This window comes from Sander vitreus, chromosome 17 (genome assembly GCF_031162955.1).
Source record: "Sander vitreus isolate 19-12246 chromosome 17, sanVit1, whole genome shotgun sequence".
Taxonomy (NCBI): Eukaryota; Metazoa; Chordata; class Actinopteri; order Perciformes; family Percidae; genus Sander; species Sander vitreus.
In genome coordinates, this window is record NC_135871.1 from 5,247,971 (window position 1) to 5,269,474 (window position 21,504).

At 39.8% G+C, this 21,504-nt stretch overlaps 2 protein-coding genes across 6 annotated transcripts in view; one reads left to right on the forward strand and one right to left on the reverse strand.

The window, feature by feature from the left end:
• The window catches only part of vps8 (VPS8 subunit of CORVET complex), an 82,996-nt gene that overhangs the window by 2,926 nt on the left and 58,566 nt on the right, over positions 1-21,504 (forward strand). Inside the window, exons 2-11 of one of the 3 annotated variants that reach the window (XM_078273866.1) lie at positions 3,629-3,666; positions 3,759-3,827; positions 4,940-5,070; positions 6,335-6,388; positions 7,320-7,416; positions 7,735-7,767; positions 9,574-9,628; positions 17,468-17,592; positions 18,132-18,218; positions 18,411-18,478. In XM_078273866.1, the coding sequence (XP_078129992.1) occupies positions 3,629-3,666; positions 3,759-3,827; positions 4,940-5,070; positions 6,335-6,388; positions 7,320-7,416; positions 7,735-7,767; positions 9,574-9,628; positions 17,468-17,592; positions 18,132-18,218; positions 18,411-18,478 (757 nt within the window). Of the gene's footprint in view, positions 1-3,628; positions 3,667-3,758; positions 3,828-4,939; positions 5,071-6,334; positions 6,389-7,127; positions 7,227-7,319; positions 7,417-7,734; positions 7,768-9,573; positions 9,629-17,467; positions 17,593-18,131; positions 18,219-18,410; positions 18,479-21,504 lie in introns of those variants that run through there. The other 2 variants (XM_078273867.1, XM_078273868.1) reach the window with 2 other exon arrangements.
• On the reverse strand, positions 10,962-14,857 carry LOC144532904 (DELTA-stichotoxin-Hmg2b-like). 3 transcript variants are annotated; one of them, XM_078273869.1, is made up of 3 exons: positions 14,754-14,857; positions 13,245-13,350; positions 10,962-11,929 (listed from the first exon to the last, which is right to left on the reverse strand). In XM_078273869.1, exons 2-3 carry the CDS (start codon positions 13,310-13,312, stop codon positions 11,503-11,505), a joined length of 495 nt encoding a protein of 164 aa, XP_078129995.1. In that variant the 5' UTR covers positions 13,313-13,350; positions 14,754-14,857; the 3' UTR covers positions 10,962-11,502. The 3 variants fall into 3 exon arrangements, with proteins under 3 accessions (XP_078129995.1, XP_078129998.1, XP_078129996.1); XM_078273872.1 differs by having other exon boundaries at positions 13,245-13,388; positions 14,754-14,837; XM_078273870.1 differs by lacking the exon at positions 14,754-14,857 and having other exon boundaries at positions 13,245-13,722.

Below are 21,504 nucleotides of genomic sequence, written 5' to 3' on the forward strand. Positions count from 1 at the left end.
TTGAATTTCTTCACGCCACTTATATATCATCCACCCCCAGGTCTTATAAAGCTAACAATGGTGTCCGAATTCAATTTAATGCATTTTTGTGAACATTAGGGATTTCATTAGCTGCTACTGTCCCTTCAATCCTATGGGTAAAGATCACGGCTAGCTGCAGGCCCTGGCGCTCCATCCGGGCCTCGGCATTTTGTAGTCCAGTAACCCAGAAACGGTGACTTTGTGCGGGTATGTAGCGCTGCGGGTTTCCCTTCGTGACAGAGATCCAGCTAGCACACAGCGAGCCGGAGTCTATGAAGTAGGACACACTGGGCGGCGAGGCAGCACCGGTAGATGTCACGTAGCCTGCTGAGCTGCTGCTGAGCTCCTGCTGAACTGCGACACAGTTGGACAAAATTTGCAATTAGCCATCAATTTTCGTAAAACGGCCCATATTTGACCTCTACATAGTTGATTTCTCGCATAAAAAAAGTATCAGAAGTGAATTTAGTAATTAAATAGCGGACTTCTGGAGATCTGCATGACCTAGCTAGATTCAGTAGACTAAGCTGACCTCAGGTCAGTGGTGTAGCCTATGCAAATGTTGGGGCGTGACAAAGACTAGGAGTTGAGATGCTGACGTCAACTTTTAGCTTCGTTCAGATTCGCCCGTTTTCAGCAGCAGTTTCAAAATGTGAGATTTGCATAGTAAAGGGGTATCAATGGGATTTTGAGCTTCTATGTATGTCCTATTTACCCACCGAACTGTCGTCATTCAACTATGACAAGGTAAAATCGGTTTCGCATTCTATCACCCCTTTTAAAGGTGCAATATGTAATAAGCTAGTGTTTAAAATAGTTACTGCAATACAAATTCAAAATACTGGAGAGAGTAGTCTCCCCCGCCCCCTCCTCCCCAGACTTGAAGTTCACGGAGCTTGGTAGGCTGAAATCGCAGCATCCACAACAATGTTACTAGACGCTTGTCTCACATAGCCAGACATTACTTCACAGCACAGCGGAGTAGCTAACGTTAGATGACAGTCATAAAAGCCCGTGCTCACGCGGAGCTCTGTACCCAACTGACAGACACACTTTTTCGGCTTAGAATTACGGTAGGAACCGCTAAAAACGCAACAACCTCGCCGTCTTCTCCATCTGACGGACAGACACACTTCCTCTGCTTAGAATTAGTTACGGTAGGAACCGCTAAAAATAACACTACCTTGCCGTCCTCTCCACCCGACTGAGCACACTTTATTGGCTTAGAATTACGGGCAACAATCGCTAAACACACTGCAAACTCACAGTCCTCTCTTTACAGCCCCCCCTCTCTTGGCTTAAAATTAACTCACCGTTGTCAGCTATGGCCGCTGAACAGGCTAAACGTTGTAAACAGCCATGGCCCGCTTGCCTGGTCCTCCGGTAACGTTAGCATTTAGCAGGGTTAGCATGGCGGCGTTAGCCAGGACCAGTCGGGATTACTTCACTGGCTCAATTGTTTTTGCAAGTAACCAACTCGGGTACTCTAGCTGTATAATTCAATGTGAGTACACAAATGTTGAAATATATTGGACCTTTAGTATTCACAAAGCGCCTGGGTGCAACTTTTACTTTTATTATGAAATTACAATCTAGTTTGTTAGAACACGCTAAACACAAGCCTGAAATACAAACACATGCTCAGGTGTTATACATGCACAAATGGAGAGATGTCAGAGTGAGGACTTGAATCTGCAACCCTCCGGTTCCCAACCCAACTCCCTACGGACTGAGCTACTTCCACCCCATTTATTGCAGTTGTTGATTATTTAAAATAGCTGGTTATAGTAAGGTCACTAGCAGTTAGGAAAAAGATAACCTATTTAAGCCTGTTTCTTTCACCATGCTACAGACTATTTTTAATTCCTTTTTTATGATATTGTTTTTAACTGTCTGATAGTATTAATCTGTAAAAATTCTTATTGTTGAATAATGGTTAATTATTATCATCCTGGCCGTCCACAGAGTAACCTTTTGTGGCCACAGGCCATCGGGCCATGTTTTTGCTGGACCGCAGGGACAAGCCTTGGGACCTCAAAATTCTGCCCCTACAGTATGTTGCTGAGTCACTGAGTCTCTCTGTCACTGCTGTGCAAAGTACGATTTTTTTCAAAGTTTTCCACCGGTGGCTGACTTGTTCGACCGTGCGAACATAGTCCCCTCTTTCATTCCTTCAACCACCTTCTTAAAAAGGCCGGCGTTGCGATGTTTGCGCATATCCAAAAACCTCTTGATATCTAAGTCTGTCGTAATGTTTAAAAGCTGGTGTGTTTCTCCTCCTTTTCTTTTGGCATGAATCTCTACCGCAGCCTTGCAAACTGTTGGTTTGTATACAACAACCATAGCAACGCACAGAGCTGACCGTAAGCCTGGCATGTCCGAAGTCCGTCCCGGCGGCCAATCCCGGCCCGCGGCCAGATTGCATACGGCCCTCAGCCTCGGTTTGTGAAAGACAAGTGCAAGAGTCATGTGTTCTAAACTTAAATGTTAGCAAACTCTGCATTACTCATAATAAGTCATGTTTAAAATGAACATGAGGTAAAGATATTATTAACTTCATGGAAGTTTAAGGTATTCCATACAGTTTGTTCTGTTATCTGACTACAGATGTAAAAGTAAGGCAGAATTGTTTTTGTTTTTTAGATTTGTTCATGCCTGAGTGGGGTAGATTTAGTTACATTGCCAACAATGAACATTGAATGAACAAACTGTTATAGAACAGTGCATTTGTAGATAACTTTTATTCTTAAAAAAAGTCAGAAGGGACTATTGGCCCCCGGGCATCTTCACATTATTAAAACTGGCACTCTTTTAAAAAAAGTTTGGTCACCCCTGCCATAAGCCATATACGGGTAAGAGGCCGTAAACTGCGGTAAAAAACCCCGATTGAAACACATATTCCGATTGGACTTCATACATGTCCAAAGAATGCCTCTAAAACCCGAAAAAATACTGGCATATCCCACATGTCTTAATTGGAAAATGCTACATTCGGAAAAAGGCCCCATTCCGAATATCCAAATGGCATATGCTGTTTACATGACCTGTATCAAATTCGGAATATTGTCGTATTTGGAAAAATAGTGGAATATTGGTGTGCCTGTAAACATATTCAAGTGTTGGTGTTTGTTTCCCTATTGGCCATTACCCTTATAAAATGTGTTGGTGCGACACAGCCTTCTACCTGACGCAGTCGCCCATCAATCAACTGATTAACTTCCTCAATACATGGTGGATGTTGTTGTTCTCGCTGACACTCATTTCCACTAGGGGTGGGAATCACCAGAGGTCTCACGATACGATATCATCACGATACTTATGTCACGATACAATATTATTGCGATTTTAAACATATTGCAATATTCTGCGATATATTGCAATTTATTACCTTTTTTCCAACTTCAAATTTTTCCCAATTTCAAATGATGTCCCCAAAAGTAAACTTTGTCAACATCTGTTTTATCTAAAAAGATATATTCTCTGTTTGTTAATCTCACTTCAAATGGTAGGTTGCAAAAATGTGGAGCGTGGATAGAGCAAATGAAGTCTACAGTCTATGATAGCGATGATTATGATTATTTTTTTCTTTTCTTCTTCTGTTTAACAGGATTGTTTTCTTGGCAACAGCAAGAGCACCGGGCCATGGTTAATGTCGAATCCTGTTGCATACAACAAAGAAAGCACAAAGAAATACAGCTTTCTTACTCTTCATTTATTTGTAATACTTCTGTCCTCAGATTGATGATAAGGAATTTGACATTCCCCAAGTGGACACACCTCCCACACTGGAGAGCATCCTTAATGAGGTGAGAACATGCTACTCTTTGACTACTACACTGTGCTATACTCCATCACACACTGTCAACAGTGTAACGACAACTTTTTGAAAGTAATTTCAATCCACTTTAAGAAGCTGCACCACTACTCTCGTGTCTGTCTGTCTGTCTGAGAATAATGACATTTGCTATGGACGCAGTTCTGATCATTGACTCAGGATGACCCTTTTTAAATCAATATTTTGTGTCAAATTATTGATTTCTTTAGTAAGTAAACGGTGTAATAAGCGGAATAATGTAAAGCATGCAGGTCATTATCCCTCCCACAGTCATCATTAGTTAAAAAAAAAAGTTTGGGAAACTTTATTTGCATATGTTGATAGTACAATGTAATGTATACTGTAAATAGTCACCAGGGGCCTTTATCTCAGCTGCAGAATAATCGAGGGCTGTATTTGAAACAGGTCTATTTTAGATACTTTAGTTCTATTTCCTTAATTTTATTCGATATTCTATCATACTGGTGTAAGAAACTTCCCTGCAAACTTATCACTTCCTGTTGTTGTTCTGTGTAATGTACATTCCACAACACTAACTCTATCAGTACAACAGAGACATGTCAAACTCACCACAGCTGCTCTCACGTTCTCTTTTTAACACTAATGGTATAACGTGTTAAGGAGACTATATTGCATTTGTTGTGTAGACCTGTCGTCAACTTCAGGCCTTCCAAAACAGACTTGAGATCATAACCAAATTTGTACTTAATTTCTTTCTTATATTCCAGTTTGGCCCTTCGGTCCATTGTTGTATCTTTTAGCAGTTACAGTGGTTAAAACCACCCAGGATAAAGTTTAGACCATTGGCTTAAACAGACTGAAGTTGTTTGGGATACTGAGAAAATAACGGCGGAAGCAGATTTAACATCAGCTTAGCAATGAATATATGGGGAATTCTCTGGACAGGTAGAAGGTTCTTACTGATACAGAAAGTAGTTTGATATCAAGTAAACATTTGTTTGTGGACCCCCTCCACTATGGATGTAGGAGAGCCTTGTAGCTGAAGTGGTTTTGTTTTGCTGTCCTTCAGGTGCCTAGCCTTGTAGCTGAAGTGTTTGTTTTTGTCCTATGTGATATCTGCAGCTGGAGGATGAGGAGGAACCATTTGTGTTAGAGGATACCTGCGTGCTAAACACAGATAACATGGATGCTCACTCCTGTGACACCTCCTCTCTGGCCAGCTCGGACAGTGGAGACCCAGCACATCTTAAACGGCATGTACACACACACACACACACACACACACACACACACACACACACACACACACACACACTCCTTGTGCATCCCATTGGGCAACCGCGGCATTTATGTTGCTTTACTCTTCTGGAGTCTGTGTTTTATATCTGTTGCAACATTTATTGTACTCTTGAAAAATGCTAAATATATAAACTTATATAATTACTAACTTACTCTAGGGCATTTTGTAATACATTTTAAAGGGGCGCTATGCAGTTTTGGCAATTTCTTCGCTGTTTTGCTTTTTGCTCGCAGGTTTCTCTATAGAGTTCCCCCTACAGCTTCGAAATAGATATTTGGCAACACTGTCATAAAAACTCGTTGGCGACTCTCCCCCCTCCCATCTTCTCCCTCTGGTCATGTGCATTTGTTTTCAAAGAAGCCGGCGAACACACGGAGCCATGTCCACCGACTATGCTAACATCTCCACTAGCTAGCTAGTAAGCCTGTAACAGACAGCGATCATAATAAAAACCTTTACAGACAATAGCAAACATCCTGAGGTCACAATAACAAGAAATACAAAGATTAAACCGAGTTTATCCCAAAGCATCTGATTTGCAGGCTTCTGTTTGTCTCAGTTCTCGCCATTCTGAAAACGCAGGTCCGATGTTTACTCGTGTCTGACTCCTCGCTAGGTCAGTCTTCCGTTTCCTCTTTCTCTGTTCATCCGACAATGCTTTCCTAGCTTTCTGCTTCTTTTTTGCCGGCTCAGCCATGATATCACGCGATACTTCCTGACGCTGAGGCCGGTGGCCCGCCAGCCCAAAGTTGCAAGGGTGATTTTTCCGCTCACAGGCGCTAGGGGGAAGCGAGATGACCACCATTCAACCCGAAAAAAGTCATATAACCATTCCAATGACTCCGAAGCTGTTAAGTTAACATAAGTAGTTAACGTAAATTAAGCTAAAAAATCAGCATAGTTCCCCTTTAAACAAATTTGAAATACCCCCCTCCCCCCCTAACAAAAAACTAATAATGTTGTTGACAACATCATTTTCACTGTTTTATTAACTTTAGGCTTCATTACACCAGTCTAACGTCACATTCTTCCAGCAATCAAATTTTCTCGTTATATGACTTGCAATTTTTATTTTATTAGAAACACATCAGTCATACTCAACAGATGACATACAGTATGATATATACTATTCCAATCTGACTCAAACAAGAATATTAACTTAGTTTTTTTTTTTACTTTTAACTTTTTGTAATTTATACCACACTTTTTATTCCTAGTGATTCGCTCATCTGTGGTGCCTCCGCTGCCTCACTTGGGTGGCAAGCTAGCAGGTGAGTCTGCAGATTTGTTGTCATTGTAGAGCAACTAAAAAGTGACAGCCCTAACTATGTATAACAATCTAAAAAAACAAGCTGTCTTAATTAGATAGAGATTTTAAATAATTCAAATTAAATATTACATTGAAAACTAAATGCAATTTAATTTACCTAAAGTACACCCTAAGGTCAGAGTACATGCCTGGAAAAATATATTTTAAAATAAAATATAATGTAAAATAGATTTGAATGTTAAAGTACTATGGGCTTAAGTTAGAAATATATTTTATTTAGAACCTTTTGTTTAAGTGTGTGTGAACAAAGCTTCACTCTGGGTCAGTTTGGGACACTGTGCTTTACTAATAGTGCAAAGCTGGAGACATCTGTAGGGCGTGTAGTTTTCTGCACAGTAAGTCAAAGACTCCATACAGATGCTGCTTCAGCAACCAAAGCAAAACAAGCATTAGCCAACTAACCATAAAATAGTCCAGTTAAGAAGTGACCACCAGTTCAAAAAAGACGATATTGTGCACATCCATGTGGTTGCTGACGCAAGTGTCGTTTAAATAGCAAATGCATCTTTGCTCCCATGGGCGCGCTGGTCTTACAGAGAAGTGTGTTCAGGTGAATTCTTGGCATATTGCTATCTTGAGACAGCTGGAAGTGATCGCACCAACAAAAACTGGAAAGTCAAGAAAGGTGAAGGAAGGTGTCAGGTTCCTCACACCTGAGGAAGGCCAAATTTTCGGAGCATTAAGCTGTTGTGCGGAATTTACCTTCTAAGATGTGACCACCAGCCAACAACACAAACACTTACTTTTGGTGCATACCTTCTTGTCTTTGCATGTACAAGGTAATTAAACAGAAATTGTGTGTGTGTGTGTGTGGGTGTGTGTGTGTGTGTGTGTGTGTGTGTGTGTGTGTGTGTGTGTGGACATGTGTGAAGAAAGAGGAGGACAATGGATCTGAATGCGACGGTTCATGGGTCTGTTCTTCGACACAGCCTGCTGAAGGGCATCTCTGCACAGATTGTCTCTGCTGCTGTAAGACGCACGCACACAAAACCCGACTGTCTTGTTTTTAGTGTTTTTGATTAGAATACATCTTTAGTACTGTGCTTTCCAAAATGTGGACGAAAAATAATAATGATACTACATCTTAAAACCAGGAGTAGTCAATTTAATCTAATCTGTCAATGACAGGGTTCTGTTTTTGTTTGGATCGGTTAGTAATTCTATTTATATAACTACTTTTTATTATTACTGTAACTAAAGTCTTTCCTTTTGTACTAGCTTCAGAATTTTGCATATGTTGCAGTACACTAATCAATTATAATAAAAACATTTGCATGTTTTCCTCAGGACAAAGTGGATGCTGGACTGCCAACTGCTATAGTGAGTATTATTTTATTCAACAATGAATTCAACTAAACCTAGATAGATGTTATTAGTTTAAAGGCAAATTTGGTAAGACACAATATAACTCTAGGACTTTTGATGGCTGACTATGTTTCATAGGGCACTTTAGCAATTTAAAATTTCAATTTAAATAAAAGGAGGCTATATACAAGAGACATGGTAAATAAATATAAGTTTTTGTTTTGTTGCTTTTGGCATTTTGCCTATATCAACAGATAATAGTTGATAGAATGACTGGAAATAAATGGAGAGAGAGGGCTATGACATGCAACGTCAACCAAAATTGATCCGGGGATGTTGCACCATAACCATTAGGCTGCCGGGATGCCCCACATTCAAGGTTTTTGCATTCATTTGAATTGCTTATTATAATTTTTATCAACTACAAACACTACTGTAGACCAATGTAAGAAGGCTTTACAAAACAATACAACAAAAAGCAAAATTGAACATAGTTTTGAAAGCAGACACAGCATTTACATAGATCTCTGAACTGTAGTGTGAAAATAGTGAGATGCGTAGTGGAGTAGCAAGTCAATGTTATAAAAGAATGAAATATTCACTGATACACAATTCACTGAGGCGCAACCCCGATCCATGGAAACCTGCAAGGCAAGAAAGCACACTTTTTGAGACCATATGTACCTAATATTTGCAGTGTTACGCAGGTGAAAGCAGTCAGTCCATGTAGTTTGTTTTATGTGTGTGTTTAGGGACATATCATATCAAAGATAACACCAAGGTTCCTTACGGTGGTGCTGGAGGCCAGGGCAATGGCATCCAGAGTAGCTATATTATTAGATAATGAGTTTCGGAGGGCCAAGTATCAACAAGACCACAGGGCCAAGCATGGTGGCTCAGTGGCTAGCACTGTCATCTCACAGCAAGAAAGTACTGCCGAGTAATGGGTTCGATCCCCGGACCGGGCCTTTCTGTATAGAGTTTGCATGTTCTCCCTATGTTTGCATGGGTAAATGCTCCTGTCAGTACCACTGACCAAGGCACTGGTAGAAGAACTGGAGCTGTTCCCCTGCTGCTGCAGCTGCCCACTGATCCTATGTATAGGATGGTTTAAATGAAGAGGACAAATTTAATTTCAATGCATGTAGGTGCTGAGTAATTACAATAAAGGAAGCTTATCTTAGTACATTACCTTCAGTTTTGCCTGAGTTTATAGGTTATAGGTCATCTAGGTTTTTAAGTCCTTAATGCATGCTTGAAGTTTAACTAACTGATTGGTTTCTTCTGGCTTGATCAATACATATAATTAGGTATTATCTGCATAAGAATGAAAGCTTATGGAGTGTTTCCGTATAATATTGCCTAAAGGAAGCAACTATAAGGTGAATATAATTGATCCAAGCACAGAATTAGTTGTTAACAAACTAAGATTGATCTGATAAAAAGGACTTAAACCAGCTTAGTACTGCTCCTTTTAATACCAAATAAATGATCCAGTCTCTGTAATAGGATGTGGTGGTCATTCGTGTCGAATGCAGCACCAAAGCAGAAAGAGAACGTGAGGTTGGGCACATTTGCAAGACGTTTCATAGTTTATAAAAATGCAGCTCAATGAGAATACTGCTACTGAAAGATTGTTCAAAAGAGCAACCACTATTACTATAAAGTACACCCACAGGTAGGTTCATGGTTGTGGTTTTTGATTGTGTGGGTGTTGGTGGAGGCAGAACGTTTGATATTATTTTATGGTGTTTTGCTTTTGTTCAGCTTTTCCTGACTACGTCTGATTAACTCTAAGCTGTAAATTTTTTTTTGGTTCAGACCGTGGCAGGTGTGATTGCTGTAGGAACGTCTCATGGTCTGGCTCTGGTCTTTGGTGAGTCTAAACTTGATTACACTCTTTATATAGACAGTGATATAAATTATATTTTCACATTTTTAACCTTTTTACAGTGTAAATTAAGCTAATTGAGTGTAGTTACCAGTTATTTGTCATAAAACACGTCATATAAAGCAGGTCTAGATCATAGTCTTAAACTATGAAATGATGCTTCACTTCCAATTAAATTAATAAAAAGTGTATACATTGTGGGGAGGCAATGGTAAGTATTCTTTTGCATGTTGCTGATGTTGTTGCTCTTGCATATAAAGAGAATGTTATGTTTATAAAAAGAGTGTGAGAAATTGAGGTTGCCTAACTAATATGGTACTTAATTAGAAACTACTTATCTAACATTAGAATAATTTGTTTCAATTTAAGATTATAATTAACAATAACTGAGTCATATGTATGAATGCATGTCATCACCAAAACAATGAGCCTCCTCTATAAACAAGCCTACAGTTGATGGTATGTTCTCTTTTAAAGAACAATCCATGTATGTATGGGTGCAAAACAGACATTTTGGGACAAACTAATGTTTCCCTTCTCTTGGCTTTTTCTTTTTGGGTCTGTTAAAACCCGAAAGTAGAGTTAGGTAACCGTAGCAAAGCATGTCAAGCAGCAACCTCCAGTGCTGAGAAATAAAGCCAAAGCAGAAGTGCCAAGTTCATTGAATAGCCACTTGAGGCTCACTCCAAAAGCAAGTCAATATCCATAGATCCCGTGTTAAAATGCCCAACTTTACAGCAGAAATAAACATGATACAATACAAAAAAACCACCCTGCGGTGGCCAATCATGGAACCGGTGATCAGACTTGTCAGTCGGCTTTGAGGCGATGTGAGAGTCCCGTACAGTAAACATGTAACATCACTGCTTCTATCGCTGCCACAAAAAAAACACAAGCACTGAACTGGAGTTGTGTGTAACAACAGCTGACTGTTTCCTGCAAAAAGCTCCAACACAAAGCACAGTCGCTCGTCTCTTTTCTTCTTCTTTTTCTCTTTCTCTGCGAAAGGAAGCTGCCTTCAAGTGCGATTGGAAATGATGGGATCATAAAAACGATTTGACGGAAACAATAATTGTAAAATATAAGGTCTTCTACTTGTGATACATTGGGGGCTAAAGAACACAACAAGACGCCACACAAAAGAAGTTTGCGATTTCTCCGGGTGCTCTGGTGTCCTCCCACAGTCATGTAAAAAATAATGCAGAATACATACGTAATAAATATGAACTTCTAAGTTAAAACTTTCTTAATGTTGAGGATACTCTAAATGCTGCCCTGACGTTCCTCCCACAACAGGCCTTATGTGCTGCCAGTTATATAACGTGGGAAATAGTAATCATAATCAAAATAAATATTGGATAATAAAATGTGGTGAGGACATTCACAAATGAAATTAAGATACCGATAATACCTGCACCACAGTGCATTAATGATAAAGACTGTCTAGGAGGAGTCACATAGCCTCCTCCACAGACTTGGATACTTGGAACTTGGATAATGTAAGAATCAGGGCCTAGGACACCAAAACATCCAGAAACGTCTCCGTATCAAATAAATCTCTGTGTCAGAAAGAACACACTGAATTTGTTATCTTTTTCTTACAAAGAGGACATAATTTGATGGACACATACAAGTCTTGTTTTTTATTTATAATTAGGCATCAACGTTTTAAAATCACAACTGAAATAACTACTATTTAATGTACTCATATTTTAGGTATATTGATTAATGAGCACCACTTCAGCTAGTGACGAACTGTGTCAGTTGATTGAGCTTCACACATACTGAAATATTTTATTAAAATGACTGATCATCTCATATGTCTTGCATAACAAAAGTAAGATCTTCCTTCTTCTGACTTAATACATGCCAGTGTCACTGATATCCACCCTCAGGACTGCTTCACCTGAGTCTGACATGGAAGCACTGACAATAGCATAATCACCCTGATAAGAAATGCAGGAGCCATCAGCCTTTGCTCTTACAAAATTATTTTCATTTCCATTATACATCATATCATAAAGATCGTAGTCACAGTTGTTTCCTCTGTCAAGGATCCCCACAGCAAACCAGTTGGAGTAGAGGTTTCGGTCGTAGGGCACGGAGAACATGACGGCCATGACGTGGTTGTAGTCGTTGAGGTTGGGGTTGAAAAGATCATAGGTGAAGACGCCGACAGCCCCGGTCGCACTGCCTGTGTTCTTTTTGAACAATGCGCTGGCAGGGGAGTAGGGACCCACCATCGGTGGCAGAGGGACCTCACAGCAGCCGCTCTCAGTGAACACCCTGAACACAGAGAGGCACATCATATCAGACATGTTCTTGCAAAAATCTTCCTTTCCAAATCATACCATTGATATTTACATTCACTGGTAGGTTTTTGTGTCTTTTCCTACAAGCACGTGAATGTACACACAAAGAGTCTGTTATCTCAACTGCTTAACAGTCTTGCAGTAATGTGACATTATACATACAGCTGAGCATTCCACTTATAAATCCTTTTCAACCTATATTCAATTGAATACACTACAAAGACAAGATATTTAATGTTCAAACTGATAAACTTTATTGTTTTTTTTGCAAAAATTCACTCTTCATTTCATGACTTCATTTTATGCCTGCAACACGTTCCAAAAAAGCTGGGACAGGGGCATTTTTACCACTGTGTTACATTACCTTTCATTTTAACAACACCCAATAAGCATTTTGTGAACTGAGGACACTAATTGTTGAAGCTTTGTAGGTGGAATTCTTTCCCATTCTTGCTTGATGTACGACTTCAGTTGCTCAACAGTCCGGGGTCTCTGTCGTATTTTGCGCTTCATAACAATAAAGTTTACCAATAAGAACATTAAATATCTTGTCCTTGTAGTGTATTCAATTGAATATAGGTTGAAAAGGATTTGCAAATCATTGTATTCTGTTTCTAATTTACGTTTTACACAACATCCCAACTTCATTGAAATTGGGGTTTGTATATGTTGAAGCATTAGGATTTGCCTTCTTTGGAACTAAAGGGTCCAAACCAGGAAAAGCTGACTCAGACCAGACAGGGGTTTTGTAAAGTGTGCCATGTGTCCCCGTTTGAGGCTACATGGATAAAATTGACTTGACTCCGAGACAACAATGCAACTAAAACTGATCTGATGAACACATCAGTAATTTGTGAAATTTTGTGAGTGGTTGTCTATAGTAAATCATACGTCCAGGCATGTTTATCAGTTTTTAAGATACTTCTCTGGTTGTGTAGGATTTTGCAGTGTACTTTTTTTTTTCAAGCTGTTGAATGTTTTTATTTACTTGTTTTATTTACTTTCAGTTTTTTGTTCTTTAAATGCAACATGTTTGTTGACAAAGTAGTGAAGATGCTTTATTTATTTTTGCTGTCACACACTGACTAGCCTACAGCATTTCCCTAACTACCTATACGACTTTCTTGTTGCTGCTGTGTATTCTAGTCTTTGCCGTCAGTGGGTGGCAGCAGTGTTTGTGATTGCTGTTACAAAATACAACTAATACAACCCAGGGAACTGCTTAAGTCTGGTTAAAAATATACTTTCAATACCTTCAGAAAAAGTCAAGTACAAAAGCAATGCATCACCTTGGGTTGGCAAGAGTGTAGCAGCCAGAGTTGTTGTTAATCTCAACAGAGCAGAGGCGATGAGGCATTGTGATAAAGTGTGGTGGGGGAAGAGGCTGGCTGTGAACTACAGACAAAACAGAATAATTTCAGTTAATTCAGCATCTGTGAAGAAGAGAAACAGTTTGTTAGAATCAATCATCTATGCTTTGTTGATTGATGTTTATTGTTTGTATCTAAATCTAAATGGACTGCATTTATATATATATTTACATATAAATCAATTATAGTTGGAAAGAATGAATTCCCTAGCTCTGCTTCTTTATACAAGGCTTCAAACTAGATCAAGTTCAAATTAGATCAAATTATTAGGAGTTAAAAAAAACCAAATTGATTCGTGGTAGGTCTGCTGCTAGGAAGAAGGATCTCGATAAACTTTAACTATCCCACAATAAGGTTAGACTTCACTGTTAACATTATTAGTAGTAGTAGTAGTAGTAGTAGTGTCCATTACATACTGTCTGGGCTCTCAGTTGAAGCCAGATTACAGTCCCATCAGCCTGTTTTCTTGAGTAAATTTATATTTTTAAGTATATCTAAATCTTTTTCAGCTCTTGAAGAGTGTGCTGGTCAATCACATACATATTCTAACATATCTTTCTAACAGGCAATTTAGAGTCCCTTTGTTTAGATACAACAGGCTTAAGAACTCTTTTATACATCAGTCTATCCTGTTGAACCAAAATCAGTTTGCTGCCATTTAAGATCTTGATCAGAGTCTATCTTGAAACATGTTTCTTTGCCATGGCTGGTGATATGTCTTCATCTTTGTACTATATGTGTAATTGTTGTCTAGCTCTGTGTGTACTTTTATTTTTATTTCTTCTTTTGAGCGGAGCTGCTCGGGAACACAAAAGGACTTTCGGTGTGAACTCTCAACAAAGTTGTGTTGTATATGCCCCTCCATTTGTGCATAGAATTAGTTATTCCTAGAGCCAAGACCAACTTCTTAAAAAATACAGTTATATACAGGAATTTTGACTTAAATGTGGCTGTGTAATTGTAATCATTTGTCAATTTTTTTCTGCTTGTTTCACAGAGTTCGCACTCTTTGCTTTATTTTTTGTATTATGTGGTATTTATTGATAGTATTGATAATTTTCTGTTATTGATTTGGTTGTGTTGTATTACAATTACTGTTTTGTTCCTCTATTTAAAATTGTTTTATTTGAACCCTGCTTTTATGTTTTATGTGGACTTTTATTTTGTGGACCTCTGTAAGATCAGAAGCTAATGGTTTTAAATTAAATTAATGGATGTCTAAAACTACACTAAAATGTTGATGGATGAGAAGGATCTAAACATGACTAAAAACACACATTAACTTTTGATCTCAGGACTAAGACTACGACTAAATCTAAAAATAGATAAAAACATGTCCATGTGGAAATAAATGTCAGGAAATATTAGCAACATTAGCCCACACTCTGAATGTCTAATATCTAAAAGTATTAATAAAGGTGTACTTACCTTCGTATGATCTGCAGAGTTGAAAAAAGGCAAACCAGTTGTTGGTGCGGACAGGTTGTTGGTCCAGGTTTCAGGCAGGATGTGGTAGTGAAGTCACACACCAGGTTTTATTGACTCAGGCAATCAGGACTTTTAGGCGCCAGTTGACTCCCTCCTTATCTCCTGTCCAGTATCAGCTCCCCCCTTTGTTCCCGGACCTCGCCAGCACTTTATCACAGAGAAAGGCTTGGACCGTAGTGATTACAAATTTACGCCTTCTTTTGTTTGAACCTTTTAAAACTGGTGTCAATTATTTGTACAGGGTGTCCGCAGGAGGGTAAGGACTTAGTGGCCTACCGTGTTCACAGGGTACCACTACAAAACAGAGTATTTGTTTGCGTTTTGTTGAGCAATACGCACATTATTTGACTGACCATGAAATGAGGCTACTTCTAGCTTCTAAGACTTGTAAATCCTTTTAAACTTATATTCAATTGAATATATCCACTACAAAGACAAGATATTTAATGTTAAAACTGATAAACCTTTTTTGTTTTTTTTGCAAATGATTACTCATTTTGAATTTGATGCCTACAACTCGTTCCAAAAAAGCTGGGAGAGGGGCATGTTTACTAGTGTGTTACATCACCTTTCCTTTTAACAACACTCAATAAGCGTTTGGGAACTGAGGACACTAATTGTTGAAGCTTTGTAGGTGGAATTCTTTCCCATTCTTGCTTACCGTATGACTTCAGTTGCTCAACAATTCAGGGTCTCCGTTGTCGTATTTTGCGCTTCATGATGCGCCAAACATTTTCAATGGGAGACAGGTCTGGACTGTAGGCAGGCCAGTCTAGTACCCGCACTCTTTTACTACGAAGCCACGCTGTTGTAACACATGCAGAATGTGGCTTGGCAATGTCTTGCTGAAATAAGCAGGGACGTCCCTGAAAAAGAAGTTGCTTGGATGGCAGCATATGTTGCTCCAAAACCTTTCAGCATTAATGGTGCCTTCACAGATGTGCAAGTTAGCCATGCCATGGGCAGTAACACACCCCCATACCACCACAGATGCTGGCTTTTAAACTTTGCGCTGATAACAATCTGGATGGTCCTTTTCCTCTTTGGCCCGGAAGACATGACGTCCATGATTTCCAAAAACAATTTGAAATGTGGACTCGTCAAACCACAGCACACTTTTCCACTTTGTGTCAGTTCATCTCTGATGAGCTTGGGCCCAGAGAAGCCGGCAGTGTTTCTGGGTATTGTTGATATATGGCTTTCACTTTGCATGGTAGAGTTTTAACATGTGTTAACTGACAATGGGTTTTTCCAAAGTTTTCCTGAGCCCACATGGTAATATCCTTTTACATAATGATTTTGGTTTTTAATGCAGTGGCTCTACTCTGAGCAGCGGCTCTACTCTGAGTTCCTCACGGATGACTGAGCTTCTCACCCTATCTCTAAGGGAGACGCCAACCACCCTCCTGAGGAAACCCATTTTGGCCGCTTGTTCCCGTGATCTAGTTATTTCGGTCATGATCCAGCTTTCATGACAATAGGTGAGGGTGGAAACGAAAATTGACCGGTAGATCGAGAGCTTTACCTTCCGTCTCAGCTCTCTTGTAAAGCGAATGCAATACTGACCCCACTGCTCAGATTCTCAGCGAACTTATGATGCAAATTGTATAAGCAAGAAGCAACCCTCAAATATTTTCTATAATGTACCAGGTTAATGTTTACATTCAGAATTGACCCCCCAAAACTTTGTTTAAAGTATATTTTAAATGATCAATTTCAGGATTGTATTAATCAATATGAGATCACAGTAAGCAGTAATAAATAAAAAAGCAGTAATAAATAAAAAAGAGTAGGAGTACATTGTCAGTAAAAATAATGTCACTGGCATTCGTAGCGGTAGTTTCAGTAACATAGTTGTAATGGTATTAGTGTATACAGTTTAGGTATAACCATGATAATGTGAGTAGGTTGCAGCAGTATTACCAATAAAAGCGTGAGTCATAAGTGTTAATCAGCAGTTATATGAGTAGTATTTGCAGAAGCAGTTATCAATGCTCAAATTGGAATAGAGAATGCGTCAGAGCAGCCTGAGCAGTGTGTACATAATACATACATATTAATTGGTAAGCAGAAGGAGTAGAGACGTACTGAGGACCAATATCTGTTACCAGAAAAACACACTACAGGTGTGGTAATAAGCCAAAGCCATATTTTAGTGTAAAAAACCTCTGTCAGCCAAAACTGCTGTTAATTTAAAGAGATGTTGGTCTCCAAAGATACAAAATGAATGAGTCTTTAATACTGTGATGTTGTTTGTGTTTTGACTGGGGTTTGATTGGGGCTGAGGTCTCAGCAGGGCTGACCCATGTCTCTTTATATTGCTGACATAATGATGCCCGGGCAGGAAAAGGTATGAACATCCCTGTCAGATGGGTCACTCATGCTTAATGTTGTTCATTCTGTATTTAACCTGACTGACTGTGAGGCGTCACCGCTCATGTCCATTTTGGTTTGGCCAAGCTACTTTGGTGCATGCTTTGTTGTTTGATTTGTTTGTTTTTTTGCAGTGGCAGTTTTAATTGCATTTACACCTCTTCATTTAGTACCAGTTTGTTGTGTTTTGGTATTGATGTGTAAAAGCTTTTTTTATATTCATTTTACCATCCAAACCATTTTTAAGCAGTTACTGTAAATGTCCTCTTCATCTTCTCCAGATACCAATCAGGCTCTGCGGCTCTGTCTGGGTACCAAGGCAACTGGGGCAGAGTTTGGAGCTGTCTCTGCCCTCAGCATCAACCACGATTGCTCAAGACTTCTCTGCGGGTTTGCCAAAGGACAGGTATATACTCAGACACATGTACAAATGTAGTGCAATCACAGGCTTGTTTACTGGGAGGTCGTTGGAGTTTTAAAAAGTTCAAAAGGGTGGACTCAGGACTTGAATAAAAATCTAACAACAGCCTGTTGAAGTTCAACAGGGTTTCTACTGATGGTTTGCATACAGTATGTGTTGTTTGTTCTGTGGCATATGGTCGTGATGAGGTGGTGTGGTGCTCTGAAAGAGTTAATGGTTTATGACTCAAAGTATCAGGTTGTCCAAATCACTGATACTTTACTTGGTTTTGAACAATTTCAACTACTATCACAAGGGCTAGTCCACACAGGAATGAGGAAATGTTTGGCTTGGTGTTGGGTATCAAAATACTTCGGCCAGTGTGTACATGGTTTTTGAAGTCAAATTATTTTACGGCTACATCTGAGCCGGGATAAATGGAACAATTAGGTTTAAAAAAGCTTTTTGTCAGGTGCCAGTTTTCGTCCAGTTGCTTACCCTGATCCAAATTTTCTTCAAAACTTGCTGTCTCTCTGCATGATTAGATTACAATGTGGGATCTAGCCAGTGGGAAGCTCCTGAGAACAATCACTGATGCCCACCCTCCAGGGACAGCTATACTGCATGTGAAGGTACACACACACACACACACACACACACACACACACACACACACACACAGCCACCTATGTGGCTACAGTCAACACTCTTTCCCCACACAACAATAAAGCAAACTTTGTGAGTCAGAAATTGGTAAGTTGGATCCCTGATCATTTTCATCTGATTTCTGTCCCTTGTTTTTATTTTCCTGTTGTTGTGTCTAGTTCACAGATGACCCAACTCTTGCAGTGTGCAATGACAGTGGAGGATCAGTTTTCGAGCTGGCTTTCAGGTAAATTACCTTAAAATAAAGCAAATTATATAACTTTGTTTTTAGGTTAAAGAGCTCCTTTGCTAGAGGGGACTGTTTGGCATGGTTTGGGCTACAGATGTTGCCATTTTTGTTGTGTACAGTTGCCATGGTTACATGTGTCATTGTCTTCTATTGTGAGGTTAGTGGAAAAGGCACGGTTTACTTTTCATACACAGTGTCCATCCAAAGTGGACTACATGAATGACTTTGCTGATTGGAATCATTTCATTTAGTTCAGCTCAAGATTCATAGTCACTGATTTCTAGTTTGTTCACTTTGTTTTTCCAACACTAAGCGATCACATCAACATTCAGGCACTATGTATGTACAACAACAGTTGGTGAACCCATCAGCGCTCATACACCCACGATGTTTGGAGCTGGTTTAGATTGTCCTTCAGTCTGTTGCTAGTCCAACATGTGAAAACATTGTCTCATACGGATGAGTAATGTTCCATTTGCAGGGTGGAAGCTTAAATAAGTTCCTGTTGCACTGAAACCAATATTTAAAAAAAAAATTAAGCATTTAACTTACAGCTCCATATTCATTAACTCCTTTAATGCAAATGGTCTACTTGCCACTTCAAGCTAACATTATCACCAGAAAAAAAGTTCATTGTTCTGGCTTTTTAAGTGATATAACTTGGCTGGCTTGTCATTATAGAAATAGATCATAGGATTTGGGTGTTTTTGCAACTTTAGTGTGGAAGATTATAATGTTTTTAACTTCTGAAATTCCTGCAGCCTTACCTTCCAAGTTTAGCGCGACCAACTCCACCGGAGCTGAGACGCTGCTGCTCGAGGCTGCTGCATGTCAGCAGCAGTGAGGTTGATGAGTGTTGATTGGCTATTAATTGTATAACATCTAGCCAATCAATTAAGTGTGCTTCAGTGGTGAGGAAAACCGGAGCAGATGGAAATACAGAGCTGTAGTGGAGCCTAAGTAGGGCACTTTTTAATGAATTACCTTTATCGGTAATCGGTCAAATAAAACACAGATACAGATAATCTGCAAATTGCCAAAAAACAGCCCCCAGAATCGGCCAGGCCCATAACCGATTGATCCTAATACAAATTTGGTACGTGGCAAGGAAAAATTTCCTTTAACAGGCCGACCCTGGCTTTTGGTGAGAGGGGGAGGGATACAGAAATATGACTCATAATATTTATAGCAGTGGGTATAATGGAATCGCATGATGAACAGTGGCAATTATAGTAACGGTAAAGATAATAAAACTATGACTAATAATAATGGTAGTAGCATTGCAGGGCGTAACGGGGCTGTCTCCGGCCACGGCTGTCGCTGGCGAGGAGGCATTATGTTCTCAGGTTGTCTGTCCATCTGTCCGTCCCATTCTCATACCGTGATATCACAGGACTGCCTGGAAGGAATATTTTCAAATTTGGCACAAACGTCCACTTTGATTCGAGAATTAACTGATTAGATTTTTGGAGGTCAAATGGTCAAATGCCAAAAAACTTCACACAATGCATTTTTGGCAATAACCGACAACACTGTGACATCATAATTTTCTTCAAAAATGCAATGCAAAAACAGTCTTCACTACATATATTACTATATGAATCTCGACAGACATTAAGATTAAGATCAATTTTATTGATCCCGCAAGGGGAAATACATTTTTTTCTCACTCTGTTGTAGTTATTACACACACTGAAATACACACATATGCCCTGTACATGCACTAAATGGAGAGATGTCAGAGAGAGCAGTTGGGGGTTCGGTGCCTTGCTCAAAGGCACCTTGGCAGTGCCCAGCAGGTAAACTGGCACCTCTCCAGCTACCAGTCCACACTCAGTACTTGATTCGCACAGGGACTTAAACCGGCGCCCCACTGCTTCTTAAGCCAAGTCCCTACAGACTGAGCTACTGCCACCCCCAAACCACCCTCCAGACATGGATGTAAACTGCAACTTGACTGGTTGGCGAAGACGAGGCAAGGCGGTAATTCTAGTTGCTTGTGTCTCTTGCCGTATGGACTTTATTGTGAAGCACATGGAGTTTATCTGTGATAAAATATGCCCTATAAAATAACAAGGAGCTGTATTTATTGCTGTAATTATACTATGTTTTAGTCAGAACATATCAATGGTCCCAGTTTAGTTTAGTCTCTGTATTGTTGGTTTTAAGTTTTCATTTTTTTTCATTCTTATTTCTTTGTAGAATCAGAAAAGCTTTATTGCCAAGTACGTTTTTTTACACATACAAGGAATTTGTTTTGGTGTTGTAGGTGCACGTCACACATTCTCTAAAATAAGTTAAACAAGCAGGTTAAACAGAACAAACAAAATATATATATAAAAATATAAATGTAAAGGTCCTGGAGCGGCGGCAGATTGCAGCCAATCACCTTCTCAGCTGACCGAATGACACGCTGCAGTCTGCCCTTGTCCTTGGCTGTGGCAGCAGCGTACCAGATGGTGATGGAGGATGTGAGGATGGACTCAATGATGGCTGTGTAGAAGTGCACCATCATTGTCTTTGGCAGGTTGAATTTCTACAGCTGCCGCAGGAAGTACATCCTCTGTTGTGCTTTCTTGACGAGGGAGCTGATGTACAGCTCCCACTTGAGGTCCTGGGAGATGGTAGTTCCCAGGAAGCGGTAAGACTCCACAATGTTAATTGTGGAGCCACAGAGGGTGATGGGGGCAGGTGGGGCTGAGTTCCTCCTGAAGTCCACAACCATCTCCACTGTCTTTAGAGCATTGAGCTCTAGGTTGTTTTGCTTGCACCACTTCACCAGGTGGGCAGCCTCCGACCTGTAGGCGGACTCGTCTCCATCAGAGATGAGTCCGATGAGGGAGGTGTCGTCCGCAAACTTCAGAAGCTTGACAGACTGGTGACTGGAGGTGCCGCTGTTGGTGTACAGGGAGAAGAGCAGTGGAGAAAGAACGCAGCCCTGAGGGGATCCGGTGCTGATGGTCTGTGAGTCGGAGAAGTCTTTCCCCAGCTTCACATGCTGCTTCCTGTCAAACAGGAAGTCA